The sequence below is a fragment of the Harpia harpyja genome, chromosome 22 (genome assembly GCF_026419915.1).
Source record: "Harpia harpyja isolate bHarHar1 chromosome 22, bHarHar1 primary haplotype, whole genome shotgun sequence".
Lineage (NCBI taxonomy): Eukaryota > Metazoa > Chordata > Aves > Accipitriformes > Accipitridae > Harpia > Harpia harpyja.
In genome coordinates this window covers 19,715,170-19,734,121 of record NC_068961.1, presented here as the reverse complement: position 1 = coordinate 19,734,121, position 18,952 = coordinate 19,715,170, and the positions used below count along the sequence as shown (strand labels likewise).

The 18,952-nt window shown below is 44.3% G+C and overlaps 2 protein-coding genes across 19 annotated transcripts in view; both read left to right on the top strand.

Moving 5' to 3' along the window:
• MCF2L (MCF.2 cell line derived transforming sequence like) overlaps positions 1-3,033 on the top strand; it is a 160,016-nt gene extending 156,983 nt beyond the window's left edge. For 14 of the 17 annotated variants that reach the window (XM_052773697.1, XM_052773693.1, XM_052773704.1 and 11 more), the window contains 3 exons: positions 251-363; positions 489-592; positions 725-3,033. In XM_052773697.1, the coding sequence (XP_052629657.1) occupies positions 251-363; positions 489-592; positions 725-819 (312 nt within the window). In that variant the 3' untranslated portion in view covers positions 820-3,033. Of the gene's footprint in view, positions 1-250; positions 364-488; positions 593-724 lie in introns of those variants that run through there. The other 3 variants (XR_008232952.1, XR_008232953.1, XR_008232954.1) reach the window with 2 other exon arrangements.
• Positions 3,034-10,390: 7,357 nt separating this feature from the next.
• F7 (coagulation factor VII) lies at positions 10,391-18,952 on the top strand. Of its 2 annotated transcripts, XM_052773708.1 has the most exons (9): positions 10,595-10,665; positions 12,075-12,377; positions 12,869-13,029; positions 13,591-13,615; positions 13,709-13,822; positions 14,710-14,850; positions 17,284-17,390; positions 17,900-18,020; positions 18,232-18,952. In XM_052773708.1, exons 3-9 carry the CDS (start codon positions 12,970-12,972, stop codon positions 18,768-18,770), a joined length of 1,107 nt encoding a protein of 368 aa, XP_052629668.1. In that variant the 5' UTR covers positions 10,595-10,665; positions 12,075-12,377; positions 12,869-12,969; the 3' UTR covers positions 18,771-18,952. The 2 variants fall into 2 exon arrangements, with proteins under 2 accessions (XP_052629667.1, XP_052629668.1); XM_052773707.1 differs by lacking the exon at positions 12,075-12,377 and having other exon boundaries at positions 10,391-10,665.

Sequence of the window (18,952 nt, the reverse complement as noted above, 5' to 3'; positions counted from 1 at the left end):
TTTGGACTAATTGTTGTAATGGAAACATTTCACTGAATGTTTTTCAGAGTGTGAGATTCATGTACTGAAATTGCATGTAATCAAACAGCAAAGTTTTACTGCCTCTCAGTATGTATATTTACACTGTCTTCAGCATGTACGCACATGAGAAAGAAGGGAAAAGTGCTATCATTTCATAACAAAAGCTGCAATGTACCTTAAAGTACTCAACAGAAATAATTTGTTTTGTTTTTCCTCTGTGTGCATTTAGACTCCTGGTAAATACACAGTTGTGACTGATTATGAGAAAGGAGTTTCTGAAGAATTTACAGTGAAAAGTGGAGAACTAGTTCAACTGATACGTGAAGGGGAGGATGGACTTTGGTACGCAGATCTGTGTTTGGAAATTTTTCTATGCAGAACTGTGTTTGGAAGGCAGATGTTTAGGGCAAAACTTTCAAAGGCATCAAGTGAAGCAATCTGACTTTTTATTTTTTACATTTTTTTAGGTATGTAAAGAACCTGAGCACTGGTAAAGAAGGTTGGATCCCAGCAAACAATCTGCTGATGCTCATCGGCAATTCAAAATCAGCTCAATCTTTAAGCAGCTCTGGTAGGCTATTTATTTTAGATGAGATGATTGTCTCTCTGAAGATTCCTATTATCAAAGTAAGTTGTGAAAAACAACCACCATATCATATTTTCTTGTGGTTTTTTGTTTTCTTCTTTCCTTTTCCTTTCCCAGAATCGGGCACTGCCTCCAGCACTTTGAGCACATCATCAAGTTGCAGTGATAGCTGCAATGCCAGCAGCACCAGCTTCTCCGACATAAAGGGCTAACATTAAATTTTCACCCCACCTCCATGGAAGGTAAATTCGGAGTTTGTCATTTTGTGCAGAGTTCTTAGACATTGGACTCCAACGGAGAACCACCACCAGTTCTGTGTTGCCAGCTCTGAGTATTTTCCATGGTGATTTTTGCAGGTTCTCTCAGAAGATCCCAATGAAAAGTGCATGGAATGTGAAGTTGTAAATAAAAGTCGAATGATTTGAAATAGGGTCTTGTAGAGGCTTCTGACCTGAAGTCTGAAGCTGCAGGCAGAGCTGTTAGCATAAAACACATTTTCTCACTGATACACAGTCAGGTTTCTGTAGAACTGTATCATTTCCTGACAGCCAGAACCTGAATGTGAGAAAACAAAATGTGTTCGGTGCTAAATCCTTGTTGTAAACTAATAACATAGTAATCACTGTACAGGATAGGTATGAAGAAAATAAATCTGAGTTTACAATTTCTCCTCCCAAAACCACCCCTTTCTCCAAGGACATACCTCGGTCAGTGCAGTGAATGGGACTCTTACAGCAACTGGGAAGGAGATTTGGTCCAGCCTTTTCTCTTCTCTTGGGTCTTCAGGATATTCCTCTGCTCCCTAGAGACTGGGATGCAGACATGACCGATTCACTGACCACAACAGCATCAGAAGAAACTATTATTTTATCCTTTCTAACCTTTTAATGATGTGTGCAATGGAATAGCTGTTTTCTGAGGTATTTTGGCCTCACAACCAAATTCTTTACCAAGATCACTATGTTTACATAGCCTTGGCAATTTAGTAGTATCTTTTTCCTTATGTAGGTGCACAATGAAACACAAATGTTCTTAGTCACTAAATGATTTCTTAATAAACGGTAATTGCATGGCCACCTTCAGCTCTCACAATTAACATGCAGTTACAGGCAGAGGATACTATTGTGGCTGCACTATGGGTCAAGAGCCCTCCTTCAGAAAAACCTGTGAGGGCTAGAATCAGACATATTTTTAGTCAATAGTGTTTGTTGCAGATTTATTCAAAGAGAAAAAAACAAAGACATAATTTTTCTATAAAAGGGGAGCATGGGAGAAAAAAATCTTTAGTAGAGAAGAGTCAGATTTATGCTACAGACAAGTATTTTAAATTTTTTTAAAGGAAGGGTGATGCTACACTCACCATTTTTCAAGGTCTGATGTAAGCCAATGTTGTAAATTTTCACATCGTCAGCTGTTCTTTGCATGTCATCCTTACAAACGGTCCAAAACTGTGTGCATGTATGGAATATTCTATTCATTCCTGTCCATCTCTCAAGTATTTTTACTTATATGAAAATAGGTTTTTAACTGATTCATGTACCATATTACTTAAAAATAATGTGGATATTAAAAGCATAGTTTTTCAGAAGCACTAAGCACAGCAGATTATGTCAACGGGATCTGCTGTTAATCAGTCATCAGACCCTCTGATGGCTGAGCGCTGAAGTCTATCTTTACGCCAGAATTTTATATTTTAGAGGCTGCAGCTTAGGAAACTTAAATGACAAATACTCTAAAGAATGATCTTACTCCTAGGTTGCAAAAGCAACCCTACCCCAGATGCAATCAAAATGCAGCTGACCACGGTCAGTACAAATTCAAACATATATACACACACATGTATTCATGCACATATATATATGTGCATGTATGTGCTTGTGTGTATATGTGTGTGTGTAGATATGTATATCTGTGTAGATATAATGTATCAATGTAAAAGATGTATTTATAGTCTTCATGCTGCTGAATGTGTCACTTTACAATTCATAAATACTTAGGTTTCTTGCAATACTGCAATATAAAGGCTGATCAGGGTTTTACTTCAGGCATCTTTTCCAACACAGAAATCCTCTGATCTTTTTTTAATTATCCCATATAATACTGTGCTGACCAGGAATATTTAGTCTGATTTAACAATGGAATGGCAACATGAGATTCAGCTTATCTTCATCTATGTAAGTTATTTTGTAAATTATCTGTAACATACTTATATATTGCTGTCATTGCTAGGATGAGACTGTCCTTTCATTTTTCACTGCAGCCTCATTTGTGTTATTTCAATGGTTTTCTCCACATCATTGCACTTTAATACAACCCATTTCACCGTTTCCTTTTTTTACTGCTGTTGTGAATTAGAAGTTCAAAGTCAGAGGTCTCTATTGTAATCAATTTGAATAAATTTCAGCGCCTCTTGCTGAATGCCTTTATATAGACATGCTCTGTGTTTTATTTTTGTCTCACAGTCTTAAAAGCTTCTTATGGGTATCATATAAAAACAGACATAGGCTGAAGGATTTGGAACAGCAAACCAGGTCTGTCTAGCTGTTGCTTGTCAGGGTCCATGTGTTCAAATCCTTTGCCCTACTCATTCTGGACCGTCTCAGAAAAACACCATTTTGCCCTTGTGATCCTGTCTCACCTGGCACTGGGAAAATAAAGCCTGTCTGCAGGCTGAAGATAAAAAATGAAAGCCAGTGCCAGGTAATCAGATTGATTCCCTAAAAAATGAAAGCCAGTGCCAGGTAATCAGATTGATTCCCTAAAAAATGAAAGCCAGTGCCAGGTAATCAGATTGATTCCCTTTCTCCCACATACGCTTTTTTTGAAAGATGGCACATCGCTGTTGGGTTTTCCCTCAGGAAGCCGCGTATCCCGTGGTTCCCCTCCTCCTGTTTGCACGCTCCTCTTGATCCTGTGGTTTTAGCAGAACAAGTTGGAGGTCTGTGTCTGGCAACAGCTGCAGCTGGGTGAGAAACAAGAAGCCACATTCACTCTTGCAGCATCTGAAGAACGTGTTTGCACATTCACAGATGAATGGCTTTAAGGACCGTCATGCCATGGTAGGGGGTGAATTTCACACTGACCGGAGTGATTTGGGCTGAGAGGGTGGCTGTGTGCAATTACACGATCCAGCTAAGGTGTTACTGGGATTTGATTGCTTTTATTTACTCTCATTCTTGTTAACATAACAGTTACCTCTGTAGTAGGTAGTCTGACTTTTCTGAGCAAAAGGATGTCCAACCTTTCTGAGCAGAGCCACATCATACTTGTTAGAGCAAAAGAATGAAAGACTTCCAGCCCAGATTTACCTTAGTGGAAAGTAAAGCATTTTCTGTATAAAAACCTAATGATGATTGATTTATTATTAATTGTAAGGATGTTTATTTCCTATTGCAAACATTCTGGACTCATCCCGGGTTTCTTATATTGTAGATAACTGGCTCAAAGTTGGAGCACAGTCTTTCCTAGATACAGAAGCAGTTTGCTAGTTGGAATACAAAACCCCTTTCTCCATTCTGCATGGATATTGTCGCTGAGCAAAACTGAGGACTTTGGACCGTAACCCATTTACATCACTTATCTCAAAATGACAGGGACTCTCATTCCCCTTCTGTATCGTATGTCAGATGGTTATTATAAACTGCACTGTAAAGTTCAGAGTGTCCACACAAGTCCCCAAAATTAGCAGTCTCCCTAGATTTTTGGGGAGGGGGGGGTGAGTGTCAGATCTGCCTGGTACGAGGGAGATACCTAAATTAAATTCCCTTAACTTAGAATGTAGGAACAGAAGAGCCACATTCAGTTGTCCCTTAAGATTTGGTGTAAACTGTCTAGATACTGTATTATCAAAATAAGATGTTTAGATGTTGAAGTAGCTTCTCTGGGCTTTCATTTGAAAGGAGATGAATAGGTAACACGTAAACTATGATGGCCGCACTAGCAATAACTATTGTTTATTTTAACAGCTGTTAAGGAAGGTGAAGATGAGATGCTTTCAGAGACTCGTAAGCAGGTGGAAAGGAATGAATGGCTATGTAAAGACCCTCAGAGGACGAGATGGTTTCCTGACCTGTAATAGCAAAGCACTTGATAAGTAACTTCTCCTGCCCTTACAAACACCCTGACAGGGCAAAGCCAGTTGTGGCAGCAGGACAACACAAGGCCTTTGGCAAAGGTATTAGATGCACTCAACTTACTTTGTTCCAGGCAACTTTAAATGCTGTCCAATATACTTATGAAATTTCCCCTTCTTCCCTTAATACATTCAGGAAAGAAATTTAAGGTTTGTGAAACTTTGAGCTTGTCAACTTTTCTAGGCAGGAGACTGTGCAATATCATGTTCAAATAGCAATATGGGGACCAAAGTACCTGTTTGCCTTGATTGGTGAGCTGTTGTGTGAAAGGCAGCAGGAGGTGATCCTGAGACCTAGCTCAGGCAGAGGGATGCCAGCTCCCTCACCAGCAAGTTTCTATCAGATTTTTCCGGGGGGGGGGGGGGGGTTGGTTTGTTTGTTTGTTTAATTCCTTTCCACATATTTCCTAGCCACTGCACCTCAAGCTGATATTTTCAGGGAACCATCTAGTGTGGCTCCAGCTTAGTCCAGCACCGTGTGTGCACAGTCTTCTCAGCTCCTTTCCCAGGCAGCCTTTTCAGCTTCATCCATCACTTGATTACCTGGCCGTCCACTATCACAAGCTGCTCCTACAGGTCTCTGCAGCTGGCTTTAGCTTTGATGTCCTGCAGATGTATCCTCAGGAAATCCAGCCTTTTACTCCAGACCCTCTGCAATCCTTCAGGTACCTGCTGCCCTACATCCCCCTGCACCGTGTTGAGCACTAGGGCTGCCTCGCCGCCCTCCTGCCCCAGTTGGCTGCTCTCGCTGGCTGTCACCCAAAGCTGCCTGAGCCCCTTACCTGGCTCTTGCTTGGGCATCTTTGTTTCTTTTTCTTTCTGCTTTCTTGGTGGATGATCCCCTCGGCAAGCAGAAACTCAGCTGCCACCTCTCTGCAGACAATTTGGCTGCATAAATGCATTTTTAAGAGAAAGTATCTAACAGCACTGGGGAGGATGACCAGTAGTCCTTATTTTCCAAACTGGCAGTCAATTAATGCCTCTTTCTTTGTCATTTAACTCAAGCTGCCGTTGCTCTGCATCGCTGAAAGGCAGTTTTTAAGTGTGTAAGTGATATTCGGCACCCAGCCCACCACAGGCTGGTCCCACCGCAGGCTCCTTCGTACCCCAGCCAGGCACCCGAGCAGCCGCTTGTCGTGCCAGCCTGGAGGGATGGATGGCGGGGGACTGGCTTGCTGGCAGGGTGCTGTGGGGCGAGGGGCTGTAATATGTCAGCCAGAGATCAAAAAGCAGAGGGGGGAGAGCGCAGAGCGGGTGGGTTATCTTTTTGAGGGGAGCGCGTGGGGCTGGTGGGTGCAGTGGGGCGAGGAGCACAAAGGGCGCAAAGACTTTTTAACTCTGAAGAAACACTGCATGTCATATGCCAAATTAGAAGCCGCGTGGAACTGTTGCCAGTCCAGCAGCAAACTCCCCTCCCTGCTCCCCTTCTGCCTCCTAAGCACTGCACCCTTGGTCCCACCAGCTCCAGGGAGTGACTCAGTTATCCCCCCACCTTTCCCCTGACAGTTTTTGGCTGAATCAGCTCCTAGAACGGGCACAGCATTCCCCTCCCTGAGCAGTAGTACCCATGCTCACTCCCGTGGCCCCAGCCTCTGCAATGTCCCTGGCAGGGGCAGCCCCCAAAGGCAGCAGGGCAGAGGCGAGGGGTGCCCAAGGTGGCGAGGTGCTGGAGGGCTCTGCTGGAGCGCGGGTAAGGCTAGTACAGCTGTTTTGGCATCTGTTCCCTCCCTCCCTCGGCTGCTCATGCGCTGTTGTACATGGTTAGCTCAAAATATCTCATCATACGTAAATAAACACACACACCCCATTGTCAGCGGGCTCCAACTGTTTTGCTCGGTCCAAAGGGCATTCACAGTGAAGCATCCTCACCCAAAGCTCAAACCTTTTCTTGAGAAATTTGGGGGCAACGTTATGTCCGGACAAAGCCTCAAGAGAAAAACAGCGGCTTGGTGCACGCAAAAAACAGGCTGCAAGACAAAGTGGTAATGTTTCCCCATCTAACCTAGCAGCATAGCAAGAAGATGAGTCCCTCAGCCCTTTGCAAGGAGACGTCGAGTTGCCGCCGGGGCAAAGGCAAACCACGAGGAGCTCTGCCAGCTCCTCCGGGGCTCTGACCCTGCTGAGACAGGCCAAAATCACCTACAACATAAAGTCCCTATAGCAGGAAGACGAGATGACGCACTAAAATATGCTTGCCAGGCATCTTTGCACCTCTCCCCTGGCCGTACCAGTGGCAGCCTAAAGATGGTGGTAGAAAATCAAGGATCAAGTTTTGCATTTTTATTCTGAAATGTTTTTACTCAGATTAGCTGGTTTGGTGCTGAAATATTATCTTTGACAGATCAATTGAAGTGAATCCATCAGTCACCTTTCAGGTTTTTGTATTTATTCATTCCACATCAATTGACAAGACAGCAAGGTCCCCAGCTGCATTTAAAAGACTACAGGTTTACCAGTGGTGCTGTTGCAGCTGTGATGGTCTTGGGACACAGTCAAGAGAAGGTCTCTAGTAGAGTTAATATCTCTTATCACCAACTGAGATAGGTGGCATTAGACAAACAGGCAAACTTTGGGGCACACGGCCTTTATTGTAAATTTATTTTGCACTGCCTTTTCTATGTCTTTTCCTTCCTTTATTATCTAGGTATCTTCAGATATCCCTCTCCTCAGGCAGCAAAAGAAGAGAAAGAAATAACCCACATCAAGATTAAGAAATAAACTAAAACGTTAAGCACTTGTATTCAGAGCTCATCACAAAAAAATTATCAAAAATATTATCTCCCCATCTTCTCCTTCCTCTTTATGAGAATTGCTGTATGGGGATACAGAACGCAGTCAAGCAGGCAAGTAATTTTCTCCTGGAAAGAAATAGTTCTCTTTTGAGGTCTAAAACCCAAATCATTTGCTTTAAAGCTTAGCAGCATGATATTCATATATTTAGATTAGTACAACAGACAGGAAATTATTAACTTGATCACAGGCTTGGCTTGCTTTTAATTAGTCTGATAAATGAAGGATGGCAGGTTACTATTGTTATTGGAGATTTAAATTGAATTTTCCAAAATTCATGAGGCAGCTTGTTCCTAAACCTTTCTTACCTAGACACAGCCTTGTCAGCTTACTTAAATGGCCTCTTTGAAATAGAAATCATTCATTTATTTTTTTAAATTGTTCCTGAGTGCTGACTAGAAAACTCACATTTAAATGACCAGTGACCTGTTGGATCAGATCAAGTTGCACAGTTTCCACTAGCTTCCATACCTGTCTTCTCTTCAACCCCAAATAGGAAAGTAAAAATAACAACATTGTTAGAGTTTTTCTTTGAAAAATGTCAGTAGGAAACAAAACAAAAATAAAGAATGGTATGTTCTGAGACATCAGTTCATCATGTCTTCCAGGTTAATGTTTCTGCTTTAGATTTATTTATTTTACATTGTTAACAATTTTCATGTTTGATTTTTTTAACTTTGGGGGGGGGGGAATAAAGCAACTTTGGCACATCCAAAGCATACACTAAAAAATACCCTAAATCATATCTTCCGAACAGCTGTCCCCAGACTGATTCTAGTAGCACCCATGAGCAGCAGGGGTGCACGTTTGCATTAATATATATTCACTTTTAATTGAACAGCGGATTATTTTTCTTGGAACTGCTCAGAAAACATAAGCCAAGGCTGAAGCCTGCACTGGCAAGGAGATTTATAGAGCAGAATGCCAGGGCAATTCTTATGAACTACAGCAAGACCACACAAGAAGAAAAATGAAGCGAGATTTAGGGATCTTCTGGGGAAGAAAAGCAAAGGAACTGACATTTGCTCTTCTGGCTGGGGTCTAAGACAGTAAGGAAGGGGAGCTCTTCCTTAAAAACAGAGCTCTTCAACCAAAGAACTGGCCAGGCTGAAGTTAGTAGGAAACGGCTGTGAGACGAGGTCTGTCAATATGAAGTTCATGAAGGAAGAGCTGTGATGAAGTCCTGGGACTGCTGAATCCCCAGTGACCCTCCTCGTGGGCACGGTCATCCCTGATGAAACCTAATCGCATGAATTTTTCTTGGAAGAAAGACTGTCCCCATATGAACCGACTGTTGTTCCCAGCACTTGGGCTTCCCCCTGGGCTCTAAAAATAACACCACTGTTTGGCTGTATTCCCAAGCAATAAAAGCAAAATCTTTCATGTTTAAGGGGATGCCAACAGAGGAAGACAGACAGAAGGAAGATACTGCATCGGTCCTAAAGGATGTACAGGATCTGCACACTGCGAAAGAAGAGAAAGCAAAGGGCTGCAGAGGTGCAGAGTTGCTCCTGTGGAGTGGCAGCCACCCCCGCCAGCAGGGAGATGCCCCCCCAGCCTAGCTCAGTGTGGCTGGGGGGGCAATAGGCACAGCCTCACGCTCTGATCTGTGACTCATTCAACTAGACAGGGCTAGGTCTTTCCCCAAGAAGATGAGACAAAGAGAGATTTTCATGCGGCTCCAACAAGCTTGGCTTTGGTCTTGCTAAGCTGAATGTGCCCTTGCTATTTTCAACTCACTGATGTAGGCAAGCAAACAAGGAATGAGGATCATTGCATGCTATGAGGTGTGGAGAGGGTTCCCAAAAAGCAGAGATGGGGACGGCGTGGGGCTGCTGTAGCTCCTTTTGTATTCCAGTAAGTGGCCTCCTTCCTCTGCCCCAGGACAGGACCTGCCACCCGTCCCCAACCGTCCTGGGAACTGGGCTGCTGGGAATTAGCCAGGCTTCGATCCAGAGAACTGCCCGGATGCCCCTTCTTGGGAAAGCGATTTCAAAGCAGGACGTCCAGCTGTGCTCACCGCCGCTAAACAACAGGACTGCATGTGAAGAACAGCTGGGAGCCCAGCTTTCCTAAGGAATCACGGCTTCTGCAGGGAGATACACTGAGCGTTGGCAGCAAAGTAAAAATCTAGCTGTTGCTTTTCTCTGCTGCAACGTTCAGATGCAGAGCTGACCCTCCTTCTTTTCCATGCAGGAAGGGGAGAACAGCCTGGAAAATACTCTGGCCTTCAGCCAGCTTCACTTCTCATAGACAAACATGCTCTTTACCTTGCTGCTATCTTAAGTAAATATTTCCCCAAGAATGTTGTCAACTCTCTAGTCTGATGCCATTAATTGATTTCCATTAAATCAGAGGACTGCTTATGTTCCAGATAAAACATTGTCTGCAGATTAGCCCCTCAAACCCCTATCGTTACTAACGAAATATAGTGTGGATCAGCTCAGTGCCTCTTCCAGCCAGTACAACTTGTGCAGGCCACATGGGTCTTGCAGGAAAGATGGAGAAAACAGTGTAGGGTGCCTCTGGCTGGTTAATTAGTGTCTCCAAGTAAAGTCAGCCAGAAGTGCAGAGTTTCAGCTGGTGTCGGAGAAATGGGAAAAGACAAATGTCATGATTCAATCATACTCCAAAGCACTGAAAGGCCTTATCTTGACCACCAATTCAAGATAAATGTCACGTCACTGCTCTCTATGTACAAGACTATGTGGCCAAGTTAGTGCCAGTCATACGGCCGCAGGATCCTGGCATTTGTGTTTCTCACGAAAAAAAGCATGTTAGATGAAAAACGAAGGCGGGGATAGCAGCCTGTGTAATCAGCATAGCCTTTGCACAGGTCAGGAGAGCGTGCTTCAAAACCAAGCTCCCCGCTTGTGTGAAAAGGGCACATTGCAGGATTTGCATGTGCCCTTCTGCTCAGCTCGCCGGGCTGTCATGGCTCTTTTTCTGTTTCCATGACTCGCCGGCCCCTCCTCTGGCTCCGCGCATTTGAAGTCGAGCTCTTTGGCCAAACAGTCCTTGCTGAAATGTCAATACACTACCGGGACGCTGGCTCTCAGGTTCATCATGGTTTCCAGGCAGTGCGTGGCTTTGTTTCTCTGCTCTCTACTACTGGTTCCTCTTTCTCTGGATGCAGGTATGTTGTAGGATATGGCTGTAATTATGTTTACTGACAATGGACCTCTCCCCTGTTACTCAGATGTAATTTTCATTGCAAGTTTTGAGCGCTGTTGCATGTTTGTCCTGCCTCCGGTTGTCCCTGTGAGTTATTCTAAGGCTCTTGTTTGCTTTCAGTGATGGCATCCACGCGCTTGTTTTGCCAACTAAGGAGAAGCACCTGTAGACTGCTAAATGAATCTATTATCTCACTGCACAGACAGCAGGCAAACCATCACCTATGTGAAAAAAGGAACTTGGATTTATTGTTATTTCATTTTGAATTGTGGCATTTTTCAAAGCAAAGAATCGATAGTCTGTCATTCAGCTGATGAGAAATTAAAGAGGTGAGGATCCACCCTGTTTCGGCAGCAGTAGAAGGCAGTGAGGTCGTAGCTCTTCAGTGGCTCTGGTACGTGTCTGAAAATCAGCTCCCAAATTAATAAAGCAGATCCAGTGCTTTCAGATTCCCAGTTAGCCATTGACTGGGTCTCCTGCGTTGCAGTGAACAAAGCTGGAAAAATACGTAGAAAAGTCAAAAGCATTCCAATGTAAATAAGTGGAGAACACTGAAATAAAAGCAGGAGGATGTCCCCAGCCACGCGCCCAGGCACGCTCCTCTGTCGGAGTCTGTGCCTGTGCACTGACACGTGTCATGTCTCTGCAGTGTAAGGTTAATTAAAAGCCTTTAAAGAAAGCCATATTAAATGCATACAGCCTGACTTTGAAATCACGGCAGAAAGACCCAGCTGACGTTCCTACAATGAGCAAATGTTTATGAAACATCCTGGGATAACTTCAATGCACGTCACACAATATTCCTTAAGTAACTTTGAAATATAGGGAAAATTCCCACTATTTTGCCTGTAATTCAGCAAATGTTCTGATTAGACACAAACGTTTAGAGACACCTCACCAGACTGGAATAAACTCTCTCAGTATTTCTGTTTGTGTGTGTGTCAGTGAGGACACACACGAGTCCTGTCCTTCAGCAACCACCTCAGGGCCCTTCCAGCAGGTAGGAGATAACTCCTGCTCTCTCAGGAGTCATGTAGTGGAGAATGTCCTGGGGGAAAGGCAGGTGATATGCATCAGCCTCAATCCCCAAATCTACCCACAATCCCAGGTAAAAGAGTTAAAAGTGCTGACATATAAGTTACTGTTATGAAGCTCCAGAATCCCCTACTGACAGAGAGGAGATTAAAAAAATGCAAAATTAATTATTTCAAGACTTGCTCTGTGTAGTACGTGGAGCAAGAGCACACCGCAGCACTGGGCCTTCTTGTTCCTTATCCTGAATTATACCGGGACAGCATAGCTGTGTGATGTGCTGGTATCCTGAAGCCGAGGAGCAGGTCAGCGTGGTGACAATGCTATCGGCTCTTTCAGCGCACGCTTCTGTCAGCTGCAAGTTGACGTAGCTCTAGGAAGCGAGCTCTGCTGATGTCTGCTGTCGAACCTGTGTACCCGACGTCTTTCCAAAGCACGGCAGAGACGCACAAGGAGAAGACCCCTGTGGCTGTGGTCTAGGGTGCTGGCAGCAGCAAGGAGCCATCCGCGGGCTCCACCAGGAAACGCAAACAGCCTTGTCCAGCCTTCCTATGTACTTTAACGTAGCCTTTTTTACAGAAGAAAACTAAAGATAAATATATTAAAGCAGCGGTTGTAAAATTGTGGTCTACTAGTGGTGGGGTAAGTGCCTTCTGCAGGTCCAAAGAGTGAAGGGGTGTGAGATAACACGTAACTGTGGGTGAAGGGGTGACTGTGGTCCATGTGTCACCAAGTGACTGACTTACTGTAGCGAGTACAGAAAAATCAGGTGTCGCCATGTACGTCGGTGCTCGGTGAAGCGACGCAGGCTTTTCAGCTGCTAAAATTGAAAGAAACTGTGCTGTGCATGTTGAGACCTACTATATGACGCGCGATGATACCTTAGGAGTCACTGATGTACGCACTGGTGTAACGCGCCATCTTCTCCTAAGGTCTGGGCTCTGTAAAATTCGTGTGCTGCCATGTTACCTGGGAGGCACGCCAGAGAAAGGAGTCTCTTTCACATTCGCCCATTTCTTTTCTAAAGTGTCTCAGAAAAAACTTAGGAAAAGCTTTGAGGGGAAATCGTCCCCCTGTCCTCTCCATCTGGAGAGCGCAGCTGATGACAAAGAGACCGTGCTGCTGTTTTTCAGTCTTTCTAAAGCAGGAAGAGGCAAGCAGCTTTTTGGAAAGGCAAAAGCGAGCCAACAGCTTCTTCGAAGAGCTAAAACTGGGGTCACTAGAGCGAGAATGCATGGAAGAAAAGTGTTCCTTTGAGGAAGCAAGAGAGATTTACCATGATGATGAAAGGACAGTAAGTAACACGGGGCTGGGTGAGCGCTCACTGTCAGACCGACTCCCCCCACTCAAGGGTGTGCTTTGACACAGCAAAAAAAGCACTTTGTGTCCTGCTGGTTGCAACTTTCTCTTATATTTATAGGGGGGCACGCAGCAGCAGTGAGGTGGAGGGCATACTGCATGGGCTGCCCCAGGCAGTACCGATCTGGGGGATGGTGGGAAAGTGGACGCTCTCCAAGTCGTCTCCGCGACCTCCCAGTAATTCCTGGCCTGACAATACCTTAAATTATTGTACTGTGCAACATTTGTTTCAGTCAACCCCACCTCAACTATATGGAGGTTATTGATGGATCACCTATCTGTGTGTGCTACACAGTGCCCTTCTCTATTGGTATATGAAAATAATGTAGAATGTAGAAAATAATGTAGAATATTTTATGGATATCAACTGTCATAAATTATAAAGGCAAAAGGGGCATCACTGTGGCTGTCTGTACCCCCTCCTGTGCTATAAGTGCTGTAGGACTTAACCTGAGTTAATTTTTCTTTAATTAAATCTCGCATCTTTTTCTTCCAGAAAGAGTTCTGGCACATCTATTCTGGTACGATTGTTCGGGATGTTCTAACAGCTGCGAAAACACTCCCGCTGCTGCAGGTCTTCGCGTGAGCCGGACTGACACTGAATGTTTTTACAGACCCTAACCAGTGTGACTCCAACCCCTGTCAGAATGGCGGGAGTTGTGACGACCAGTTTCAGGATTACGTTTGCCGCTGTCCCATCGAATATGAGGGCAAAAGCTGTGAAAAAGGTCAGCTCTGGCATAGCTTAACAAAATAAAAATGCCATTATTAATTCAAATGCAAGGCATTGAGATAAACAGTAGCAATCATTATCATTCTGCATAATTCTAGCCGTGACGGCTATTGTTCACACTGCCTGTGGTGTCACACGATGGATCTAACCAGCTGGCAGTCAGGCACTGCAAGGCAGTGAGATAATTATGACCCTATGATGACTTTGTTAAAAAAAAAAAAAATTGCCTTTTGTGCACCATCTGAGAGAAAAGAAGGAATTTCTTTTCCTACCCAAGTGCTGAAGTTACTTTGACTTCAAAGCTCAGTGCAGTACGTGAATGATAACTGCACTGCATATGCATCGTACAAAGCCGGAGGGCACAGATCCAGCAGTTAATAAAGTCAATATACGTCTTTCCATTGATTTCAGTGGGCACTGCACATTGAGTGTTACACTTACACCCTCAGAACACACTGAGCCCAAAGAAGGACTAGGCATTCATCAGGTCTAACCAGGCAGCCTCAATGGTCATCCCAGAGCATCCTTCTCCCAAATGGCAAAATACAAAAGAGTTACAATTTTTCAGCCGTATATTACGATGGTTACCACACAAGTACACCACCTCCATCCTTTAGACAGTTCAGCTACTGCGTAAATGCAGACTGATTTAATTTTAGGTGTATGTTTCTTAAGCATAGCCTTTTCTTCCCTAATCCCTAGAGATCCAGACCTACTTAGCTTTTGCCACATGGAAGGCGCTTTTGATGCAGTCACTGTACATAAATCACAGAAATCTGCTTTGCTGCCTTGCTTCCCTGTCAACATTTCAAGTCGCAATTGACTCATGTTAAGCACCAAAATCCACATTTGGAAACCTAAATGCTCTTTCTCTGACTTTAGCCATGGCTGACAAACTGAAGTGCATTTACGACAACGGTGGCTGTGAACAGTACTGTACTGACGAGCAGTCTGAAAAACGAGTGTGCTTCTGTGCAGACGATTACGCTTTAGCGAGTGATGGCGTGTCCTGCATTCCCCAAGGTAAGATACTACTAGCCCGATGAAGTCTAAGCCAGCTCTGGAAGAAAAGTTTTCAACACGTACACATCGGGAGGTGCGAGGTATAACCCTCAGCCACCAGCTCCCCACCTCTTCTTCAAGGGCAGAGTCCAGAGCAGTACGTTTGGGCTTCTGGTGGAAGTTAGACACCCCAGAAAAGCAGCTGGCAAAGTGTGCACACCGAGCAGGGAGCCTTTTGGACCTCTCTTTCCTGGCCCCAGAGGTCCACTCCTCCGGGACATGGGAAATTCGGGATTGAACATCCCACCTGCTAGGAGGGAGGAGGGAGCTGCACCCCTGTCTCCTCCTTGGGGAGCGTTCTCGCCACTGGTCTAGTAGAGAAGAACTGAGCAGTGGAGACAAGCTCATGGCCGGGTGGTCTAAATAAAGCAGAGCGGCAGGTAGTCAGGGATTTGGGGTCAGGCTGAGGGGTTTCTGGTGAGTGGAGGGGCTCTGGGCCTCACAAGTCCTTTTTTGGTTTAGCTTATACCCGCGGTGGGAAAATATTTTGGGGGCAGCATTGTTTTAGTGTTGGATCTCCAACCTGAAATTGTGACTATAGATTTTATTACCATATTTATTTCAGTGCAGGAGTCAAGAGAGGAAGAAGCCTATTAAAAACCAAAGAAAACCAGTTATTCTTTTTCTTTTCTTTCTTTTTTTCTTTCTTTTTTTTTCTTTTTTTTTTTCCTATTTGGCAGGACTAATACACTTTTGGTACTCCTCTAGACACTATGGCTAGATATTTCTCTCACTCATCTGATAAGGTAAATTTCAACTAGGACTAGGGTAGCACAAGTTAAATATTTTTCCAATAAATGAGCTGGCACCTGACTCTATTGCAGATGCCTACTTGAATTACTTTATTAGAGGGGAAAAAGAGACCCCTGGGGATGCGAACATAATGGACAGAGCTGCAGGGAGCATGCAAAGTAATTCTGAGTGGCGATGCCCCCCCCACACACACCTCAATGGAGCACTCATGCAGAGAACTGATAATGACAACCTAGCTCTCAACAACAGCAATTTCATTAGAAAAAAAAGTCTACTAATGTGCTTAACCCTTATTAACAGATTCTGCAATTTCACGATGGGGATATTTGTTAAAAGCTGAGAACAGAGAATTCAATATTCCCCACAGGCTTTTCAGCATGTCTTCCCCTGCGAGGAAGATGTATTTATTGCTGCTTGCTTCTTGGGGACCAAAATAGCCATAGCGCTGACCGTGTGTCGCAAGGAGACACAACTGTGTAACTGCTCAGTCCCTCACCGTCCTTCTGTCATCTCTCACAATGGCCCTTTCAAATGCCCAGACTGGCGTTGCCCTGCATACAGCGTTAGAGGGTTTGTGTCATGTCTATTCTGCTCTTTCACCAGCTGCCACCAAAGATCTAGTTCTGTTTCTCCATACCTTGCCTGTACCTGTAAAAGCTTGACGCTGTCTTTGTATCAGCTGAGGCAATCGGCATGTTCAGGCTATTACAGATCCGTGGAGATGTCGGATTCAGCTCAGCATAGACTATAGGGCCCTGGCTCCTGAAGTGATAGAAAGCGAGCACTCCTCACCGCATTATCGCAGAGTGACTGCTGGATGGAAGGGACAGAGCATTCAGTTACAGCACAGCCACGTGGCACACAAAACCCCCCAAAGATAGACCATCTTCTTCTTGAAAGGAAAACTCTGTTGGGTGAAGGATGTACTGAAAACACGAAGGCTTCCTCTGCACCGCAGCTCAGTCGCAGGTTCAGTCCTCAAGATTTGATTCTCTTACTGCCAATCTTCACATGCTTGCCCAGGCTAAAAACAGACCTTAGATGGAGACATGCAGTCCAGGAGAATCAAGGATGCTCTGGACCCAAGCAAACTAGGCACAGTCTGCCAGGAGGCATACCAGAAGACATAGTGTCTGCTCTTAGGAGATCTTTGAGTCCACCTGAACAAGGGACAGCAAGCTGCACGTCCCACGCTTAAGCCGGTATCTCACCATGCCGTGGATGCTGTGCACTTGGTACAGCGGAGTTAAAAGTCAGCAGGGTCGCTGAAAATATGTAGACTATAAAGCTCGACAGAGTCACTTCTGCTCTCCAGCCTGCAGCCTAACTCATTGTGTTGATATATCTCTTAAGCAGGTATATTGTTTTCAAACTTCTGTGGTAGCTGAATATATGTCAATGATAATGTATGGACCTGCACTCTATCTGTAAAAGCATTTCTGGCTGTTTCCAAACAAAAAGACTACTTACCTGCTGAGCTGCTTTAAAGTACTTTTGAGAACCCATGCTCCCAGACTAGAGACCAGTTTTTCAGCTAACATAACTTCACTGAAGACCTTACACATTTTGCAGTGAATTCAGTGCAATAAAATCACACTTGCTGCCTTTTGTTGCTTGTTTTTTTTTTCTTTTTTTTTCCAGTGAAATACCCGTGTGGAAAAATACCAGTACTGGCAAAAAAAAATGCAGCTGCACGAGGGAGAATAGTAGGTGGTTCAATCTGTCCTCCAGGTGAATGTCCATGGCAAGTGAGTCTTCAGAAATCTTTCATTGCCTTTTTTTTTTCCCCTTATGAAACCACTATCTTAAACTCATTGGTTTAAATCTATTATGTTAAAAATCCATAAAAAGTGCCAGGTCTGGATAACCAAATTCCCTCTTCATCCATAGGTAGCAGATCTACCTGTTTCAATTATGTATCTTAGCCTTGTTCTGGAGTGCCTGCTTTCGTAGGAGTGGAGTGGTAATACAACCTCCTCTATCTCCTGACCCCTTAGTCCTTAACCTTAGTGCCAGCAAGAATTTTAGTTGCAGCTTGCAGGGATACACTTTTGGCCATAATAGTCAGGGTCCATACTACAAGATGGAGAAAATGTCGATGGGAGGACTCCCCCTCCTAAATGGTCCACGCAATCAGCACATTATTCTCAAACACAGTTGCATAAAGTGACAGAAGGAAGCAATAGGAAACCCAATGCTACTGAGATTCAGGTCAAGCCCATTTGATGCAAGACATACATTTGCTTTATGTTGGCAGGCCCTTATAATACAGAATCAGAAAGGAAAGTGTGGCGGTACCCTGCTTTCCCCAGAGTGGGTGGTCACTGCAGCTCACTGTTTGGAGCATACTCATCCTAAACAGCTTCGGGTGAGACTGGGTATGTATCTTCCCCTCCTCATGTTATCGAGCTGTGGTTGTGGCGGCAGCTTCTCATCCTGGCAAACCAGGGTAAAAGACCAAATGTGCAGGCTTTGGTAGTATAAGGGAATTGTCTTTAGGAGGTATCAGACTAGAAACTCCTTATCTCCTCAAACTTCTGAGGAATCAAGGAGCTGCCTGACATGACCTGCGATTAATAACTTTTCCAGGTGAACACACAATAAATTACAATGAGAAAACTGAGCAAGAAAGTGGAGTTGCCAGGATCATCATTCATGAAGGATACACGAATGGACAAGTCAATAATGATATTGCCCTCCTAGGCCTGGAAACACCCGTGAATCTCACTGACTATGTGGTGCCGATATGTTTGCCTGAAAAGCAGTTTGCAGTGTATGAACTGTCCTCCATCAAGTTCTCCACAGTGAGCGGATGGGGACGCCTACTAGATGGAGGTGCCACCTCTTCTGTTCTGATGAGAGTTGATTTGCCACGTGTAAAGACACAAGAATGTGAAAAGGAGACCGATTTAAATATTACAGAGAATATGTTCTGTGCAGGAGACCTGACCGGCGTTAAAGACTCCTGCAAGGGAGACAGTGGTGGACCTCACGCTACGAAGTACAAGAACACTTGGTTTCTGACTGGGATTGTCAGCTGGGGAAAGGGCTGTGCTGTTAAAGGCAGCTATGGGGTTTACACAAGGGTATCCAAATACATCGACTGGTTGAAGAAGTACATGGATTAATGATAATGAACCAGAGCATTTCCAGATCGTGTTATTGCCCCCAACCCCTCTCTGTCATTTTCCTATTGAAGCATTCCTTCATTATCTCATCTATGTGATGCATGTGATACCCACACCACTATTAATGATTTGAAACGAGCCTAATGCCTACTTGAATATATAAAATAACTTCCCTATTGGTA